Source organism: Capsicum annuum, chromosome 1 (genome assembly GCF_002878395.1).
Source record: "Capsicum annuum cultivar UCD-10X-F1 chromosome 1, UCD10Xv1.1, whole genome shotgun sequence".
Taxonomy (NCBI): domain Eukaryota; kingdom Viridiplantae; phylum Streptophyta; class Magnoliopsida; order Solanales; family Solanaceae; genus Capsicum; species Capsicum annuum.
The window spans coordinates 5,379,055-5,397,419 of NC_061111.1; the positions used below are offsets into that span (position 1 = coordinate 5,379,055).

At 32.1% G+C, this 18,365-nt stretch overlaps 1 protein-coding gene across 1 annotated transcript; it reads left to right on the forward strand.

Moving 5' to 3' along the window:
• Window positions 1-808: 808 nt before the first annotated feature.
• On the forward strand, window positions 809-13,494 carry LOC107858233. Its single transcript, XM_047409749.1, has 17 exons — window positions 809-971; window positions 1,395-1,559; window positions 1,832-1,924; window positions 2,158-2,343; window positions 2,447-2,506; window positions 3,007-3,165; window positions 3,435-3,488; window positions 3,599-3,733; window positions 5,812-6,166; window positions 6,922-6,929; window positions 10,389-10,550; window positions 11,111-11,269; window positions 11,409-11,468; window positions 11,826-11,966; window positions 12,168-12,221; window positions 12,330-12,464; window positions 13,108-13,494. The coding sequence occupies exons 1-17, from the start codon at window positions 960-962 to the stop codon at window positions 13,492-13,494; spliced, it is 2,325 nt and encodes a 774-aa protein (XP_047265705.1). The 5' UTR covers window positions 809-959.
• Window positions 13,495-18,365: the final 4,871 nt, after the last annotated feature.

Consider the following 18,365-nt stretch of genomic DNA (forward strand, 5'->3'; position numbering starts at 1 on the left):
GAAGTTGGTTTGTGTGGCTCTATTGCCAATATTATGGGAAATTCTTGATGGACTTTTAAATGATTTTTTACTCTGTCTAAATTGATCACGATTGAAATATTTGGTAAATACTGAATAAGCAAGCAGAAAGGACCACAAAATTAATCTATCTGCCATGCTTGAAGTTATATCACAATCATTAGATTTTAATGTATACTCATATGTCTAACATCATCTTGAAAACTAGATAGTGCAGCCAATATAGACCACAAAGCTCACATAAATAGGTGGTATAATTTGATACTTACCGAAAAAAAAAAATAAAAGTTACAATTTTAAACAAGTTAAAGTTATTTTTGAATGAAAATTATCACCATTCATAGTGGTTTGCTTACAAAGAATAGGGTAATTTGCTTAAAGAAATTTTTTTCTATGATCAAGTTCGCATTATATTGTAAATGATCAGACTCTGCAAAAGAAGTAAGATCTTAATAATTCACAATCAGAGGAAAACATGATTTTGTAGAGATAAAAATTACTAGTATTAGACAAAAAAAAAAAACCATATTACCTGTATGGATACTTAAATTTAAAAAGACATGTAAATAAATTTAAAAAAGACATGTAAATTTTCAAAGTAAAAGAATTAAATCACTTGTTTACCTTATCTACATCATCAAATATTTGGCCACAAAAATGATATCAGATTCTCTAATTACTTTATTCCCTTAATAAGAAATCTAAAAGTAAATTATAATATTACTATTTTGACTGGCACCAGTCAAATAAATATTTTCCCATCTTCTACTAGTATAGATATATGTTGTTTAATTTCAGATTTATTTGCATTTTTGAAACAATTATTACTATTTTGACTGGCACCAATCAAATAAATATTTTTCCGTCTTCTACTAGTATAAATATATGTTGTTTGACTTCAGATTTATTTGCATTTTGTAACAAATATTAGCTCCAGCATCATGTCATACCTGGTAACTTCTATGAAATTTATTTTATAAGCTTTAAAGTTTTTGTTGGTATCTATTGCTAGTGGGAGGTGGCAGAGATCCCATAAAATTAGTTGAGAAGCGGGAAAGTTAGCCCGAATACCACAATTATTCAATAAAAATATGCTCTTTATAGCTTTTGAAGTTTTGTTGTGTGCTTCCATGGAATTGAGGTGGTCATTTATAGATATTTCTAATTCTTTCTTTGGGTGATTAGTGCAAGGTGGTGGTGGTTGGTGAAACTGAGTTAAAACAATAAAATGTCCAGAAATTGCTCAATTTTGTCCTCAATTATATTTTTGATTCATTCATACCTTTATTTGAGTAAATCGTCCCGTATGCTTATGTTGTTTTGTCATATGATAGTTCTTCTAGTTAATGTTTGCTTAATTATTTCTCAAATTGTAGAAATTGTTGCAGCATCTGAGGGCTACATTACAAATTTTGGTTGCAATTTCACTACTTTCGAGCTATGCAAAAATTGAAGCAAGACAAAGCCTATCTGAGGTTGAAGATTTAGAATTGGAGAGGCAATTAAAGCTGATAAATAAGCCAGCTATCAAGACCATTAAGGTATAATCTCTAGTCATCTTAGGAGAATTTTAAATAATGTATTTTGTCTGACGTGATGGAGAAGTAATAACAACTTTATTGTCCTAAAGTAATCAAATGGTATCAAAGATCCGAACTCATGACTCTGCGATTTGAATTATAATCTGTAAGCTATTGGGATGTCCATAAGGAACAATCAAAGTATAAATATTAATTCTAATATTTTGCAATACATCTATGTTTATAATAATATTGAAGACGAACTTGACAAACTTCTACTATTTGACAAGCAGGGAAAATATGGAGAAATATACGACTGTGTGGACTTTTACAAACAACCTGCATTCGACCATCCCTTATTGAAGAATCACAATTTTCATCCCGAGGTATCTCTATACACTAGTTTCAAGTTCATCCAATAATCTTACTTTGGTAATCAAATTTTGAAACAAATTTCGAAAACAACTTCTCTACGTCCACGAAGTAGGAGAAAGGTTTGTGCACACTTTAACATCCCCAAACAATACTCGTGGAATTTCATTGGGTATGTTGTTCTAAATTTTGAAACAAACTAGTGTACATTTATAGCAACTCAAAAAACTTACCTTTTCCGGTGCAGATGAAACCTACCTTGCCCAATTTACTTGTAGATGACACTTCTTCGAACATTCATAGACCTTATAACATAGAGTTGGAAGGCGGAGGTTGTCCTACTGGAACAGTTCCTATTAGAAGAATTACTAAAGACGATCTAATACAGCAAGGATTTTTATCACAAATTAGAGGTGCACTCCCTGATGGTGATGTGAGTTTGCTGCAAAAATATTCTAACACTTTTTTAAATTTCAAAAGTTCGAACTTTTTTGCATACTTTTCTTCACATATATATGGTTATTTTTTCTATGCAGGATATAAAGTTCAGTATTTCTGATAGAACTAACTCTACGCCTTTTATAGGAGGCCTCAGGGTAATCTATACGCTTTTATTATTTCATATTTAGCTATGAAACACTAAATTTTGAAATTTTCTTGGAAACAGCTAACAACATCTGGTAGTTGGCCGAGGTAGATTCAGGACGAGTTTTATCCATCTGACTGAATTCATTGTTTTCCGCTTTAACTTTGAAAATAAGATCACACTCATTTTGGCCTACAATTTTTAAAAGGACTTACTAATATTTTTGGAATTTTGACACAGTATAGCCGCCCACAAAATAGTTTGCAGATGTATGATATATGTATATATGTGTGTAGCGATGTATAATTAGTTTAATAATTTATGTATATCGGCTAGCTAGGGGCTGCAAATATTTTGGGTGAAGCGACCAAATATGTAGAAAGCCCAATATTTTCTATATCATCATTAAGATCCTAACACTACATTATTTTGTAAATAGTCGCCATAGTGACACTAAGCTATCTAAAAATGCTGACTATCTAAAAGTGTTGTGCTTTTGCTGCATTTCAGTTTGCAACAGTGCAAGTTCCAGACAATCAAACAAACAAAATTGCAGGAGCAGGGGCAATACTTAGCTTGCATAATCCTCAAAATATTAGTGGGTATCAATTTAGTGGAGTCCTTATTAAGCTTCAAAATGGAATTGACAGCGTACAAGCTGGATGGATGGTAAGTTCTTTAATTTGCTCTTCATTAGCACTAATTTAAAAGTTTTACAACACTAATCAATTGCGTTAGTGTTTTCAACTCGAGTTATATATATATATATATATATATACACATACACATATTGTGTGTGAGAGAGACTACATCTACTGACTCTAAATCCTGCATCGACCTATATGTGCTAATCAAATCATTATCATGCATCCCATTTGTGTTAAAATCATGGATTACCTAATAAATGTATAATATATATTTTTTTTCAAATGAATTAGGTGAATCCACGTGTCTATGGTGACAATCACACACGGTTATACATATATTTTCAGGTAGTTTCCTTAACTTCTTTCACATTAAAACTAATTACGACTTGATTTGCTTGAAAGTTCATGTATTAACTAACATTCTGAATTGTTTTTTTTTGTTGGTATGATCAAAGGCAGGAAAGTTAGCCTGTTTTAATACTCGATGTCCTGGTTTTATACAAATAAACACTGCTGTATCTTTAGATGCGCAGCTTGGTTTCTCTACTTATGGTGGACCTATTTATGAAGAAACAATGCATATTGCTCGTGTAAGTGTGTATCTTCTGGTACTTCTTAGTTCACTCTTTTTCTAATTAAACTTACTCCGAAGACATAAATTTTTTAAATTTCCCACTTAGCATCTGGTACCAGTTTTGGGGTCTCAAGTCTCAACTAATTTGGATTTGGACTGCCTAAAACTCATTAAAAAGGAAAATACTCTTTACCAGAATATCTTCCACAGTTTTGTCTGTGTGTCTTTCGGGTTAAGTTCAGAAATAACCCAAAAATAAGTTGTTCTTGATATATTGTTCCTCATACAAAAAAAGTCTAATTAAAATGACCTCTATGAGGGGTTGTCTTGAATTTTTTGGCTTCATTTAATAAATTTGCCCATAAAGTAGACAATCTAACTATTGCCCATAAGATAGATGTTCATGTCATTTCAAAACAATGAGTGATACAAGGATGGCCAAGAACACAAGAAAACATACACCAAAACAGTCCACAAGTTGAGGAAACCCAAGACTATTTTGGTGACCACTCTCGGATTCGCTACTTATAACAAGAATAGAGAGAACAACGAGTGTTAACACCTCAAAACAGCCAACCAACAAGTTATATTAGCACAATACAATGAAGAACAACAAGGCTACAACAACTAGAACCTACGGGTTTTACAACAATACAAGGGAAACCCAAAACTAGAACAAGAAACAAAGATAGATAGTTAGACACAATGAAGTTGTAATCTTAAGAACCCAAGAATGGTAACTCTTGGACCCTTAACACCACACTCAACATGCACCTAACTCTTACAATGACATGATGGCATCCACCTCTCAAGCACCAAGGTATCAAGCTTTGCAACACACAAGAGAATCCATCCTTATGCTATGCCCTAATTTCGGTTTTGGAGCTCTCTCTCACAAGAGGAGTGTTCTTACAATCTCAAACATAAACTAAGTAAATAAAACCTACATTGTTCTATTTATACAACACTACAAACAAATAGAGAAATGACAAAAGAGCTCTCCCATAAATGGGCTCCAAAAACCCCCATAAGTGTACCAAAAGGATGGCTTTGGGCCTCCTTTACACTTGGGCTTGTACACTCCTTAAAGTGGTCTTCAAAAATGCTCAAAAAGTTGGTCATGACCATACTTGTGTCAATGACTCTGCACCATTGACCAGAATTTCTACCTTATAGACAAAAGGTAGAACTTAGATATATTTTCTATAAACAAACATTCTAATTCTTGTCCTTAAAGCAGACGTTCAGGACATTTTAAGAAAGTGAACCTACTCAATTGACCGAAACTTATGCCTTCTAGGTAAAAGTTAGAACTTAGGGTTGTTGCTTATCAGACATAAGTTTTAACTTTTGCCAATAAGGCATATGTCTATGACTAATTTAAGATAGTGAACCTACTCAATTGACCACAAGTTATCTGAAGACAAATGTTAGAACTTATTTAGCAGGTATATAATTCAAGAACATATACATTGGGGAATAAAAATTCAAAATAGGACATTTGGGGGACAAAAATTCAAAAACAGACACTTGAGATGAGAGATATTGGGTGTTATTTCCTAGTCTCTTTTTGGGATAATTGCTTAGTGAATGACCCTATTTTAATTTCACTTGCAACTTGTGGACCTTATAGATCATTGTATAAAATCTTTTTTGAATAAACTGAAAATTTTATGAAAAACATTAGACTATTGTCTAAAATTTTGTAGAGTTACGCTAGAGAACAATCTAATGTTTTGTGAATTCCGAGAGCTAATTTGCACTACTTTTGAAAGTGGAGACAAAATCTAAATTGTTGAATAAAAAAGAACATTTGTGTAAATCTTTTTTCTTTTATTTCTTCATTTCTAGGGCTCGAATAATCGAAGACCTCCAATTCAAGGGGAAGGATCATATTCACAAAACAAACGAAAAAGACATTTTCTAATCCAATGACAATCTTTAAATAAAAACCAATGTGTATATTATTGTACTTTGACACGTTGCAGCAGGTTACTTATCATTTATTCTAGATTTGTATATAGAATGACACGTAATTATCTTTTAAGTGTTCTGACTATATTAACTTTTTTTTTTTTCTTTTACCCTATATAGGATTTGTCAAATGGAAATTGGCGGTTTTTAATACAATCAAGAAAATTAGCAGTTGGATTTTGGCCGGCAAAGATATTTACAAAGTTAAATGGATTTGCAACGAGTGCTGAATTTGGAGGATTTGCACATAGTCCTCGAGGTGTTCCAGAACCACCCATGGGCAGTAGCCATTTTCCAGTTGGAAACCTGAAACAAGATGCATATTGTAGGAATAGTACATATTTAAATGATAATAATCAAACCAAATCTGTGCATGACTTTAAACTAAAGTTACATGCAGATAGTCCAACTTTGTATAGATCATATGATAATACAGAGCCTAAATTTGATGCGTTACTGACATATGGAGGACCAGGTGAATATATATAACATATATGTTACTATTTGAGTATTCAAATAAAAGCTATTGATGATGAATTTTATTGGATTTGTCGATTAATTAAAAGTAGCTGATAAGTATTAAACATTGAAAAGCATTATTAAAGTAATTTTCGATACTATATATATATATATATGATGGTGAATGAGGGGAATAGAATAAAGAGATAATCAAACGAGGATGAATGTTTTAGAGATTACAAAAGATAATCGGATAAAATCGTAAAAGATCTTGATCATAGATGAATTACTGGTGTTCCTACTCATTCTTCAATGTGAATCGAATTCTGTGGGTCTTCATGATTTGCTCATTTGGTAAGATCGCATGAGAGTTGAGAAAGTTTTGATAGTTTTCACAAATTTCAAGATTTTCATGTTTATTAGAAAAAAATCAAGTGAAGAAATTCAAATTGCATGTCTAAACAAAATTTTAACTTAAACATGTTTATAAATTTTATATCTTTTTTAACATCAAATGGTGAATGACGGAAATAAAATAGAGAGATAAATAAACGATATGATTTAAGAAAATTGGAGATTATAAATGATATTAGGTGTAACATCATTAAAATATTGATCAAATAGAAATGTGCTTATGAGTTGTAAAATCATGAAGTTTGAAATGACAAACTTGTGACTTCTAGTTATTTTTTACTTCCAAATATTTTACTATTTATCAAACACATAATTATAAAATATGTCTATAAAGTATAAATTAATTAATTTGACCAGCTTATAAGGTTAGTCAAACATCATTTATATAAGTTACCAAATAAGAATATCGCCTTCTTTTCTTTTTTCATTGTTTTTGAAGTTAATTATATGGGCCTATTGCCAATGTTATGGAAAATTGTTGATGGACTTTTAAATTATTATTTATTCTGTCTAAATTGGTCAAGATTGAAAAAAATAGTATAAATAACATAAATATCAACTCTTTTGAAGATTGAAAAATATAGTATAAATAACATAAATATCAACTCTTTTGAAGTAATGACACTCTCTCACACTTTTTTAATTACTTTACTCTCTCTCCCTATTACACAAATACATAACATAGCCGACATATACATCGCATTTTGTGATATGTTAGGATTTTTGTACTATGTTTAGAGATGTGGAATTTTTTGTAATATTGGAAACATAAGTTGTGTATTTGTGTAATTTTTAGAAAAATATAAGTAAGCAGAAAAAGACCACAAAATTAATCTATCTGGCATGTAATTAGAAGTTATATCTCATCGTAATTCAGTTATATCTTCTCACAATTATTAAATCTTAATACATACTCCGATGTCTAATATCATCTTTGAAATCTATTTAGTGCAGCCAACATAGACCACAAAGCTCACTTAAATGGACAGTATAGTCTGATACTTATCACGACCAAGAAAAATATATCGGTCTCAAACAAGTTAAAGTTATTTTTATGATGAATTATCAAAATTCGTGATGGTTCATTTAAAGAGAATAGCGTAATTCACTAATTAAAGTGTAACTTTTTCTATGATCAAGTTTGAATAATATTGTAAATAACCATAGTTTGTAAAAGACTATTCAAAAAGAAAAATCTTAATAATTCAACGAACAGAATGGGCAGGATGAATTAGACGAAAGAGTAATTTGTAGAGATAAAAATAATCTGTCCTCAATTTATTGTAAGGGTAAAAACCATTTTTACCCCCCAACTTTGATTAAAAAATCAAACTCTCTCCTCAACATTGAATAATAATCATACTCTCCCTTTATCTCATGCAATGTCCATTTTGTCCTTATAATTTTAATCCTATATTTATGTAATATCTTTTTATATAATATGTAATGAATATTTTTTTAACATAGATATTTGTAGCATTTTATTTAAGTTTATTAACTTTATAAGCAAATTCATACTTTTTTATAAATTTGTCACAAAATTCAATGTTACTTTTTAATATCGTTATTTTAGTATTATATGTATTAAAGAGTCGTTTGATGTGAGGTATAATTATAATAATTCAAAGATAAAGTTCATGATCATTTATCCTGCGTTTAATTAGATGTATTAGGTAGTCTCAAAATTATTTGTCACACTATTTATACCACAGTGATGAGATAAGTTATCACACGTACATGTTAGTAAAACTTATTTTGTGATAACTAATCCCGGAATAACTTGTTTTCAAACAACCCACCCCTAAGTGTGTATATATACATATGTATGTACATGCATGTGCGTATATTTTCGTATTTTATCACTCTCTTACTAAATTCGTTTCATATTACTTAACTTTTTGTTGATTTAATATAATTCTTAAGAAAATTTTACTTAGAGGTATATTTTGTTAAGTTAACCTTATTACTGATAATTTGAAACTTTAAATTTATCTGTACTGTTACTTTATATAGTTATTTAACACTAAAAGGTAGGAAAAAAAAACATAATCCAATTCTCTTGATTTCACAAATTGAGCAGATAAATTAAAACATCTATTTTTAGTATGAGAATCAAGTGATAAGAAACAATATTATCCATTGTCTATATTAATGAATAAGTTGTGACTGTCATTAATATAGTATTACATATTTTATAATTTATATAAATAAATATAATCTTTAAAATTTGACATTATTTTTATTCGAGAAAAACATCTAGTACCCCCGAACTATGACCAAATTTGCTACGACACAAGTCAACTTCACGGGGGTCCTATTACCCCTTAAACTAAATTTTAGCGTATTTTTGTCAATCTTTTTAGCTAACGTAATACCTTTTGTCAATCATTTTAGATGGCATGACACCTTTGATGTGGGCTCCATTTTATGTAATAAAGGTGCCACATTAGCACAAAAAATGACATAAATATGCTAAATTTGGGTTCAGGGGATAGTAGGACCCCTGTGAAGTTGGAGTGTGTCGTAACAACTTTGACCATAGTTCAGGGTGGTACTAGAGGCTTATCACTTTCATTTATTATTTGTATTTTCTGCATTGTAATATGTTTATAAAATTAGTATTACTTATTATTTTCACTTGTAAAATAAATATTATAGTTTTGGTTATTATTAATAAAACTAATTTTCTTATCATGCTAATTTACTTCATACAGATCATCATTAACTTATATACTTAATTAGTATTTCTTACTTTTTTTCCTAGAAGATAATGTTTATGTTTTTATGAAAATTTTGTTAATGAATTTTTTTTAAATGAAAATATGATGATTTTAAAGAAGTTAAAAAAAAAAAGAATAAAAAAATTGATGATAAAGGGTAAAATAGGAATTTTAAAAAGTCAATTAGGATAAAGGGGAGTATGATTATTGTTCAAAGTGGAGGACAAATTTGATTTTTAAGACAAAGTTGGAGAGAGGAAATGATTTTAACCCTTTATTGTAAACATCATCTATATGGATAATTAAATTAAAAAGGACAAGTAACTTTTCAAAGTAAAAAATTAAATCGTGGGTTTACCTTATCCACAAAAATGATGTTAGATTCAAAATGTAATTAATTTCTTCCCTTTCTAAGAAATCCAAAATTTAATATGTGTAATGAATTTACAATTTTGATTTGCACCATTCAAATAAATACTTCCCCACCTTTCACTAGTGTAAATATGTTGTTTAATGTTAGATTTAGTGACATTTTGTAACAAATATCAACTCTACCATCATGTCACTTCAGGTAACTTCTCATAAATTCATTTTCCTAATGTATGCAATCCTTTGTGTGTTGTTCTAATTTCATTGGATGTCTCCAAAGGGACGAAACTAAGATGAATCGAGATTAAATAAGAAATTTAAAAAAATTGAGTTTTGAATATTTGGTTATACTAGAATAACTTTATATGTTGTTTATGACTTTCAAATTATTGTTGTGTGTTTCCAAGGAATTGAGGTGGTCATTAATTCTTTATTTGGGTGACACGATCTTACATAGCTTTATTTGTTAGTAAATCGATCCGTATGGTTGTGCCGTTAATGGAATTTTAGCGTGAAATAGGTGGACTCCACACGAGTAAACTTTTTTGAATTAATTTTTTCAAGAAAAAGATGTCAAATCTACCCCTTAACTTTTGATTATGGTTCATATAGCCTCTAGGTTGAAGCTCTGTTAGGAGCAAAGGGCAAACAGATTTTTTTTTTTCTAAGAAAACAAGACCTTTTTCTTGTGATAGTTCTTTTAGTTAATGTTAATTATTTCTCAAATTAATGTAGAAATTGATGCTGCACCTAAGAGCTATATTACAAATTCTGGTTGCAATTTTTATCTTGAGCTATGCCAAAATTGAAGCAAAACGAAGCCTATCTGAGGTAGAAGATTTAGAATTGGAGAGGCAATTGAATCTTCTAAATAAGCCAGCTATCAAGACCATTAAGGTACAATCTCTATTTATCTTACGAAAACGGACGTGATGGAAAAGTAATAAAGACCTTATTGTACTACAACAATCAGATGGTCACTGAGATTCAAACTTATGATTTGAATTGTAATCTGTTAGCTATTGGGATGTTTATAAGGGAAGATCACATTATAAAAATTAAATCTAATATTTTGTAGTACATCTATGTTTATAAAAAGATTCAAGACTAATCGCTACTACTTGATAAGCAGGGACGACATGGAGAAATATATGATTGTGTGGACTTTTACAAACAACCTGCATTCGATCATCCTCTATTGAAGAATCATGATTTTCATCCCGAGGTATATCTATTCAGTATACACTAGTTTCAAGTTTACCCAATCTTATTTTTGTATCAAATTTTGAACTTACTTTGGAAATAACCCCTCTACTTCCATGAGGTAGGTGAAAGGACCGTGTACACTCTACCATCCCCGAATCATACATGTAGAATTTCATTGGTATGTTGTTGTAAATTTTGAAACAAATTAATGTACATTTAGCAACTCATAAAACTTACCTCTTTGGATGCAGATGAAACCTACCTTGCCCAATTTACAAGGAGATGATACTCCTTCAAACATTAATAGACCTTTTAACATAGAGTTAGAAGGCGGAGGTTGTCCTACTGGAACAGTTCTGATTAGAAGAATTACTAAAGACGATCTAATACGACAAATACATTTATCACAAGTTAGAGACACAAATAATTCTCCTGATGGTGATATGAGTTTGCTGCAAACAAAAATAATTTAAACTTCTTTTAATTTCAAAATTCAAACTCTTTTGCATATTTTTCTTTACATATATATTGGTTATTATTTCTATGCAGGATATAAAGTTCAGTATTTCATATGGAACCAAGTCTACGGTTTATCAAGGAGGCCTCCAGGTTAATATACTTTTATTATTCCATATTCTAGCCCTAGGAAACGCTAAATTTTGAAATTTTCTTGGAAACAAGTAAGTGCATTCTGTTGGCCGAGGTAGATTTACAACGAGTTTTATCCATCTGAACTCATTGTTTCCCGCTACAACTATGTAAATAAGATCACACTCATTTAAGACAGACATTGGCTCTAAATTACGTAATCGGCCAGCCAGGGGTTGTAAATATTTTTGGCAGAGCGACCAAATATATACAAAGCCCAAAATTTTGTGTATCATCATTAAGTACCTATTGTATTATAATTAGTCACCATATTGACACTTAACTATCTAAACATGTTGCGCCTTTGTTTTATTTCAGTTTGCAACAGTGCAAATCCCAGACAATCCAGTAAACAAATTGGCAGGAGCCGGGGCAATTCTTAGCCTGCATAATCCTCAAATTTCCGGAGGGTTTATTAAGGTTCAAAATGGGATTGACAACATACAAGTTAGATGGATAGTAAGTTCTTTAATTTGCTCTTCGTTAACATTGATCTATAAGTTTTACAACACTAATCAATTTTATTAGTGTCTTCGACTCGAGTTTTATACAAGTGTGTGTGATTGCATCTACTGACTCAAAATTCTGTATCTATCATGCCATTTGTGTTAAAATGATCGAATATCTAATAATCTTGTGTTGTTTTCTCAAATGAATTAGGTGAATCCAGATCTCTATGGAGACAATCGTACACGATCCTACACATATTTAAAGGTAGTTCCTTAACTTCTTTCATATTAAAACTAATTATCTTATAATTTGCTTGAGAGTTGATGTATTAATTAATATTCTGAATTTTTTTTTTCTTTTGCATGACCACAGACAGGAAAATCAGCCTGTTTTAATACTAGATGTCCTGGTTTTGTACATGTAAACTCAGCAATACCTTTAGATGGAGAACTACTTAGCTCTACTTATGGTGGACCTATTTATGATATACCAATGTATATTGCTCGTGTAAGTGTGCATCTTCCTGTACTTCTTAGTTCACTCTTTCTCTAACTAAACTTAGCACAAAGACACGTTTTGTAGCTTCTCGATCATTCAATATTTGGTACCCATTTTTGGTGAGTCAGCTCTCAACTAATTTTGTTTTACATCGCGTAAAACTCATTAAAAAATGAAATAGAAATACAAAATCTTGTAGATCATAGAGGAAACATACTTGTAGAAATAGAGTTTGGATTGAGAATATTATAAAAAGAGACATTGTAGAGTTATGAGAACGTTAGAATAGTTCTAAAATTTTGTAGACATGCTAAGAAAAAATTTGCATTATTTTTAAAAATAGAGACAAAAAATAAATTTGTGGCATAAAAAGGACATCTGTGCAAATCGTCCTTCTTTTGTTTTTTCATTTCCGAGGCTCGAATTCAAAACCTCTAATTAAGGATGGAAAGACCATATTCATAAAAAAAAAAATTCTCATATCCATTGACAACCAAAAAAAAAGGGTATATTTGTGTACTTTGACATGTTATTGCAGGTTGCTTATCATTTATTCTAGATAACTAATAACCTGTAATTATCTTTTAATTAATCTGATTATATATGACTTTTTGATAATTTTATCTGACTACTTTTCTTTTACCATATATAGGATAAGTCCAATGGAAATTGGTGGTTTAGAATCGGATCAAACTATACAGCAATAGGATTTTGGCCAGCAACGATATTTACAAAGTTAAATGGATTTGCAACAAGTGTTGAATATGGAGGAGTTGCACATTATGCTCGAGGTGATCCAGATGCACCTTCCATGGGTGGTGGCTATTTTCCAGTTGGAGACCTGAAAAAAGATGGATATTGTAGGAACAGTATCTACATAAATGATAAAAATCAAATGAAATCTTTAGATGATATTCCAGTGAAATTATATAATAGTCCATGGTATAGAGTGACTGATTATCCAAAATATGGGGCAGGATATGGGAATATAGTCCTATATGGAGGACCCTTACATGGAAATATAGTTGACAGTCAATAACATATAGTAGCACTAATTAAATAAGAATTTCATCTTCTTTTGTATGTCTGATTTGACTTGACATAAGAGTTTAAGAAAATAAAAAAAAATTGAATCTTGTGGTCTTAGATAAACCAAAGATATATAGACTTTTGGATTTTATCATTTGTGAATGTAGACACCTAATTTCGTCCCTCCCCGATATCATTTTTATCCATTTTTACCATATCCTATCGTGTACCCTCACCCATGTAATTATACCCCACAAAAAATACAAAAAAATAACAACTCCTAACTAATTTTATCTTATCCTAACAACCTCTCCAATTAAAAGACGACACCTCACCTACCCCATACCCCTACACCCCACATCCCTACCCTATATGATCCCCCCTCACGTTTTTTCTTCTGGGTCGATAACAAAAATGAGATAGACACAGATATACATAGAGCATCTCAAGTACACTAGGGGGGTTCATCTTCTTCACTGGGAATTACACGCATAAGGGGGGTATCATTTTCATCTCTTCTTCTTTCCATTATCAATAGACAGACAAACCTCATACAATCATCAAGACCATCACGCACTAATCCACACACACGCACTCTTTCACTGAAGAAACCCCATCAACACCAGGTACGCACAGTTCGACCATGACAACCTCACCATCACACACACTCATTACACGTCTCATCGAAAATTCACGCACACTCTAAAATAGCAAAGACCGAGAGAGGTGGAGAGAGATATTTGCAAGAGATTGAGAGTGAAGGGAGAAACTGAGAGAGAGACGTGGGAGAAAAACAGAGGGAACCAAGAGAGAAAAGGGGTAGACGGGGTTGACAGAGGTCGAATTCTCCAGCAAAACCCGCCGAAAAACGTTACCATCGCACAAACCACGCCACTTTTCTCTGATTTTAACCGTTGTTGAGCTCACCGGAGCTTCGGCAAGAGGAAAACAGTGAACCCAATTTTGGTTCGACCAATTTTAGTCCGTTTTCTGGCAAAGTCCACCGGAAAATGGTCGAAACAGTGACGGGGGACCAAATTTGGGTATGGGTCATTGGTTATTTCGCGGTTTTGGTCTGAGTTGTTGAAAACAGAGTGTGAATGATGTTTGGGAATCTGATTTTGATATTTGAGGTTCGATTCGAGGTTTGAATTTGACTTGGAATTCGTGTTGAGGTTCAGTTCGAGGTTTTAGTGCGGATTTCATCTCGTTTAATTGAATAATACTTGAAAGCGACATTGAGGTCCAATTCTTTCCTCTCTTTTAATTCTTATGTGATTGTTGAACGTGATTTGATATGTGAATTGTTAGTGACGTTTGAGTGTTGGATTGGTTAACATTTGTTTGTTCTGATTTGGTGTTTGATTTCCTTGAGTATGGATTGATTATGGTTTGTGTGATGAAATAATATATCATTAAGGATTAAAATTGGTAATTTGGGGAATGGAATTGAGAAGTTGATAAAATGGTGAATTTAGATTAACTTTGGTTTGTTGTTGTTTTCGGAATGAGCGTGAATGTTGTTGGAACGTGATAGATTATGACATGTTAAAACGGATAGGCAAATATAGGTTTGGGTAGGCAAAATTTAGGAGTAAGTTTTCTTGTTGAATGTTTTAATGTGGAATTTGAGCTGAATGATTTGGTTTTAGTTCTTGCATTCAAAAAATGTATTTATTTAATCGGGGAATGCCCTGCGATCATTTGTATTTATTCGCCGGGGAATGCCCCGAAGTACTTTGTATTTGGAGGACGTCCGTGATGAAGGCCCGAGTCATCGGATAAAGTATTGGAGCATAGTTCAGTATCAATGTAGGTTACCGTAGGTTTAGATTTTCGCATTTTTTATTTTCTTGATCTATATAATTGGACTGAACATTAAATTTTGAATTATTTTTGTTTTGTTTGTTTGATTTATTGTTTGGCGTGCTTTATGTGGTTTATACATTCGTAGTGTCAAATTAGCCGATACGCTCTACCAAGCGACCGTGGTCGAACCACGGGATCGAGGGGTGCCTAACACCTTCCCCTCAATCAACAGAATTCCTTAATCAGAATCTCTGTTTGCAAACCAGTTTTAAAGAGTCAAAACCGTTTTGAGAAAGGATATCCAAGGGTGACTTGGCACACCCGAATCATGTCAAGTGGCGACTCTAAGTTTTGAATATAAAAGGTCCTTTTCGAAACAATTGTTGATATTGTCACTTTAATAATAAAACCCTTTCGAACTAAAAAAAACATATCTTTTGGATGTTGAAAAAGGGGTGTGACAGCTCTGGCGACTTTGCTGGGGACTTGTTCAGAATTCGAGCTTATTTTGGAGTCGTGTCATCTTTGTTTGGCACTATAGGTGTATAAACATTTTATTTATGTTGTTTTGTGTTATTGTTTTATCATTGTGGAATGTTTTCGTGCTCTTTGTGTACAGTATTTATCCTATGTGTTACCGCTTTTATATCTGGCATCATGTGTCTACCTCCAAGCCTTCTTTCTGCAACAAGTTCGTAGTACACGTGTTGTACACGACCTCTAGTTGAGTCACCTTTATTTTAGGGGGGAGCTGTCGGTGTTATGGAGTAGGTGGAAAGTAAAGCAGCCACTATCGACCATACGCTCCCCCGAACAGCCTTGTTAGTGAACCTCAATGTAGGTCAGCCTTTAGGTCATACTTATGTGCATCATATTGAGACCTAGCGGAGCCACTTGGTCCTTTGTAGGAGACTCACCTCTAAAGCATCCTTACGTACTAAATGTTGCATCTTTGAGGATAATGTGGTCATTTGATGAACTGATTTGGGAAAAACATGTGTTAGAAGTAAAGTGTGTGGGTGATGAAAAAAAAACAAGAAAAAAAAAGAGTTTCATAGTTTTTATAGTTTTTTTTTATGGCTTTTATTTTTCACAATTCCAAAATTCAAAAGGACTTTTTTACCTTTCGCACTCATTTTCTCAAAAAACATCAAAAAGATTTTTCTTTGTCTCGTTTAGCATGCATTCACAATTCGAAAACTTCAAAAAGATTTTTCATTCATAGGATGTGTTTATAAAAGAAAAATACAAAAAAAAAAAAAGATGTTAGAAATTTTGTACATTTCGTATAACGAAAATACCAAAAAGATTTTTCTTTCATAGTTGTTGATATCATTTTTCTGTGAAGTATCAAAATGAAAACTCAAAAGATTTTATTAACATGGTTCATTGTCTGTCTTTGGTCGTATCTCTTAAGTCAGGATCTAGCCTATTATTTAATCATTAATTGTCCAATCTGAACGAACTACGCACCCCTGATCTCCTCTCTTGGGAGTGAGATACGTAGGCAACCTATTGTGGATTCGGGGATCTTATTTCAAAAATCCAAAAAGATTTTCTTCACTCTTTATTAGAGTGGGTGTTTCATATATGTCTTTGTAGACACCTAATTTTGTCCCTCCCAAAGACCCAAGTTACACATTTTTATCCCTGTATTACCACGTGCCCTCACCCGTATTATTATATCTCATAAAAATACAAAAAAAAATAACAAACCCACTAACAAACCTAATCCCCAATTATTCTTTTGTAACAAAATTAACCACTCCTCCTATCAATTTTGGACAACACATCACTACCCCATGCCACCATACCCTACCCCACCTACCCCACCCCAATACCCACCCACGTGACCCTCACAATAAAAACACACACATACTTTCACAATCAGACAGATTTTTGCACTATCAGTAACCAAAAAGAATATACAATACATTTCAAAAAAAAAAACAATTCCCTTTTCTTCTCCAAAAAAACCCAAACGAACCCACACACTGGATATCATATACACACTTAATGGGATAGAGGATCGAGAGTGAACTGTGGGAAGAGATCAATAGAGAGAGTCACATAGAGAAAGAGAGATCGAGAGTGAGAGGTCAAGAGAGAGAATAGACCGGAGAAAGCTCAAAGCAGAAGAAAAAAAAATCAAAAAATGAATTAGAAATGGGAAGGGAACGATTTGAACAGTGAGCAGGTAAGAAATTGGGTCTTGTTTCGAGCTTTTCTGGTTGAATCTTGCCCAGAATCTATCTTTGAGTTCATCTTCCGGTCGATCTACTTATAAAAGTCTTGAAATTTCTTCATTTTTCTTTTGGTTTCTGATTGGGTGTGGCCGGAAACTTCAAGTTTCGCCAGAAAATGTAAAAAAGCTGATGATCTATTGCTGAAATTAGTCCCGTTTCGAATTAGTTTCGCGATAGTTTCGATATACAGGGCTGGTTTGTTTTATTTTGGGGTCATCGGTATTCGTTGTTGGTTCGGGATTTAGATTTTAGTTCATCTTAACTCGTTCGTTGAGTTCAGTTTCGGGTTTCAATTCCTCAATATTGAGTTGGATTCTTGATTAGGTTAAGGTTCCTTGTTCGAGATTTTCAGTTTTGGACTTCTTTATTATTGACAAAAACGAATTCTATTGAGGTCCATTTCTTCAACCCGTTCTCTTTTCTTTATTTTGATTGATTGAATTTGGCCATGATTATGTGTTTGTCGATTTTGATTGTTTGATTTTATTGATGCTTATGCATTTGAGAATGGAACATTAAGTGAGGTTGATTTGTTGCGTAATTTATTGACAATATGAGTTTGGGATTGTTGAAATGATGATTCATGAATCTTGGAAAAGTTGGTGTTAAAAGGGAATTTGGGGGTGAGAATTGAAAATTGACAAAAGGGATAGATTCGGTTTAATTTTGATTTATTGTTGATATGAATCGTGATAGATTTATGATATGTTGAAACGGATAGGCAATATAGGTTTAGGGTAGGCAAGATTTAGGATTTGTGATTGTCGAATGGTGAAATGTTTTGTGGAATGGTTTTGATTTATACATTGACATCTATTGTATTAAT

Bases quoted from the DNA above. Each gene is read 5' to 3' on its own strand.
- LOC107858233 (XM_047409749.1), top strand. The intron at 1,925-2,157 runs GTATCTCTATAC...TTTCCGGTGCAG, and splicing joins ATCACAATTTTCATCCCGAG to ATGAAACCTACCTTGCCCAA. The intron at 2,507-3,006 runs GTAATCTATACG...GCTGCATTTCAG, and splicing joins CTTTTATAGGAGGCCTCAGG to TTTGCAACAGTGCAAGTTCC.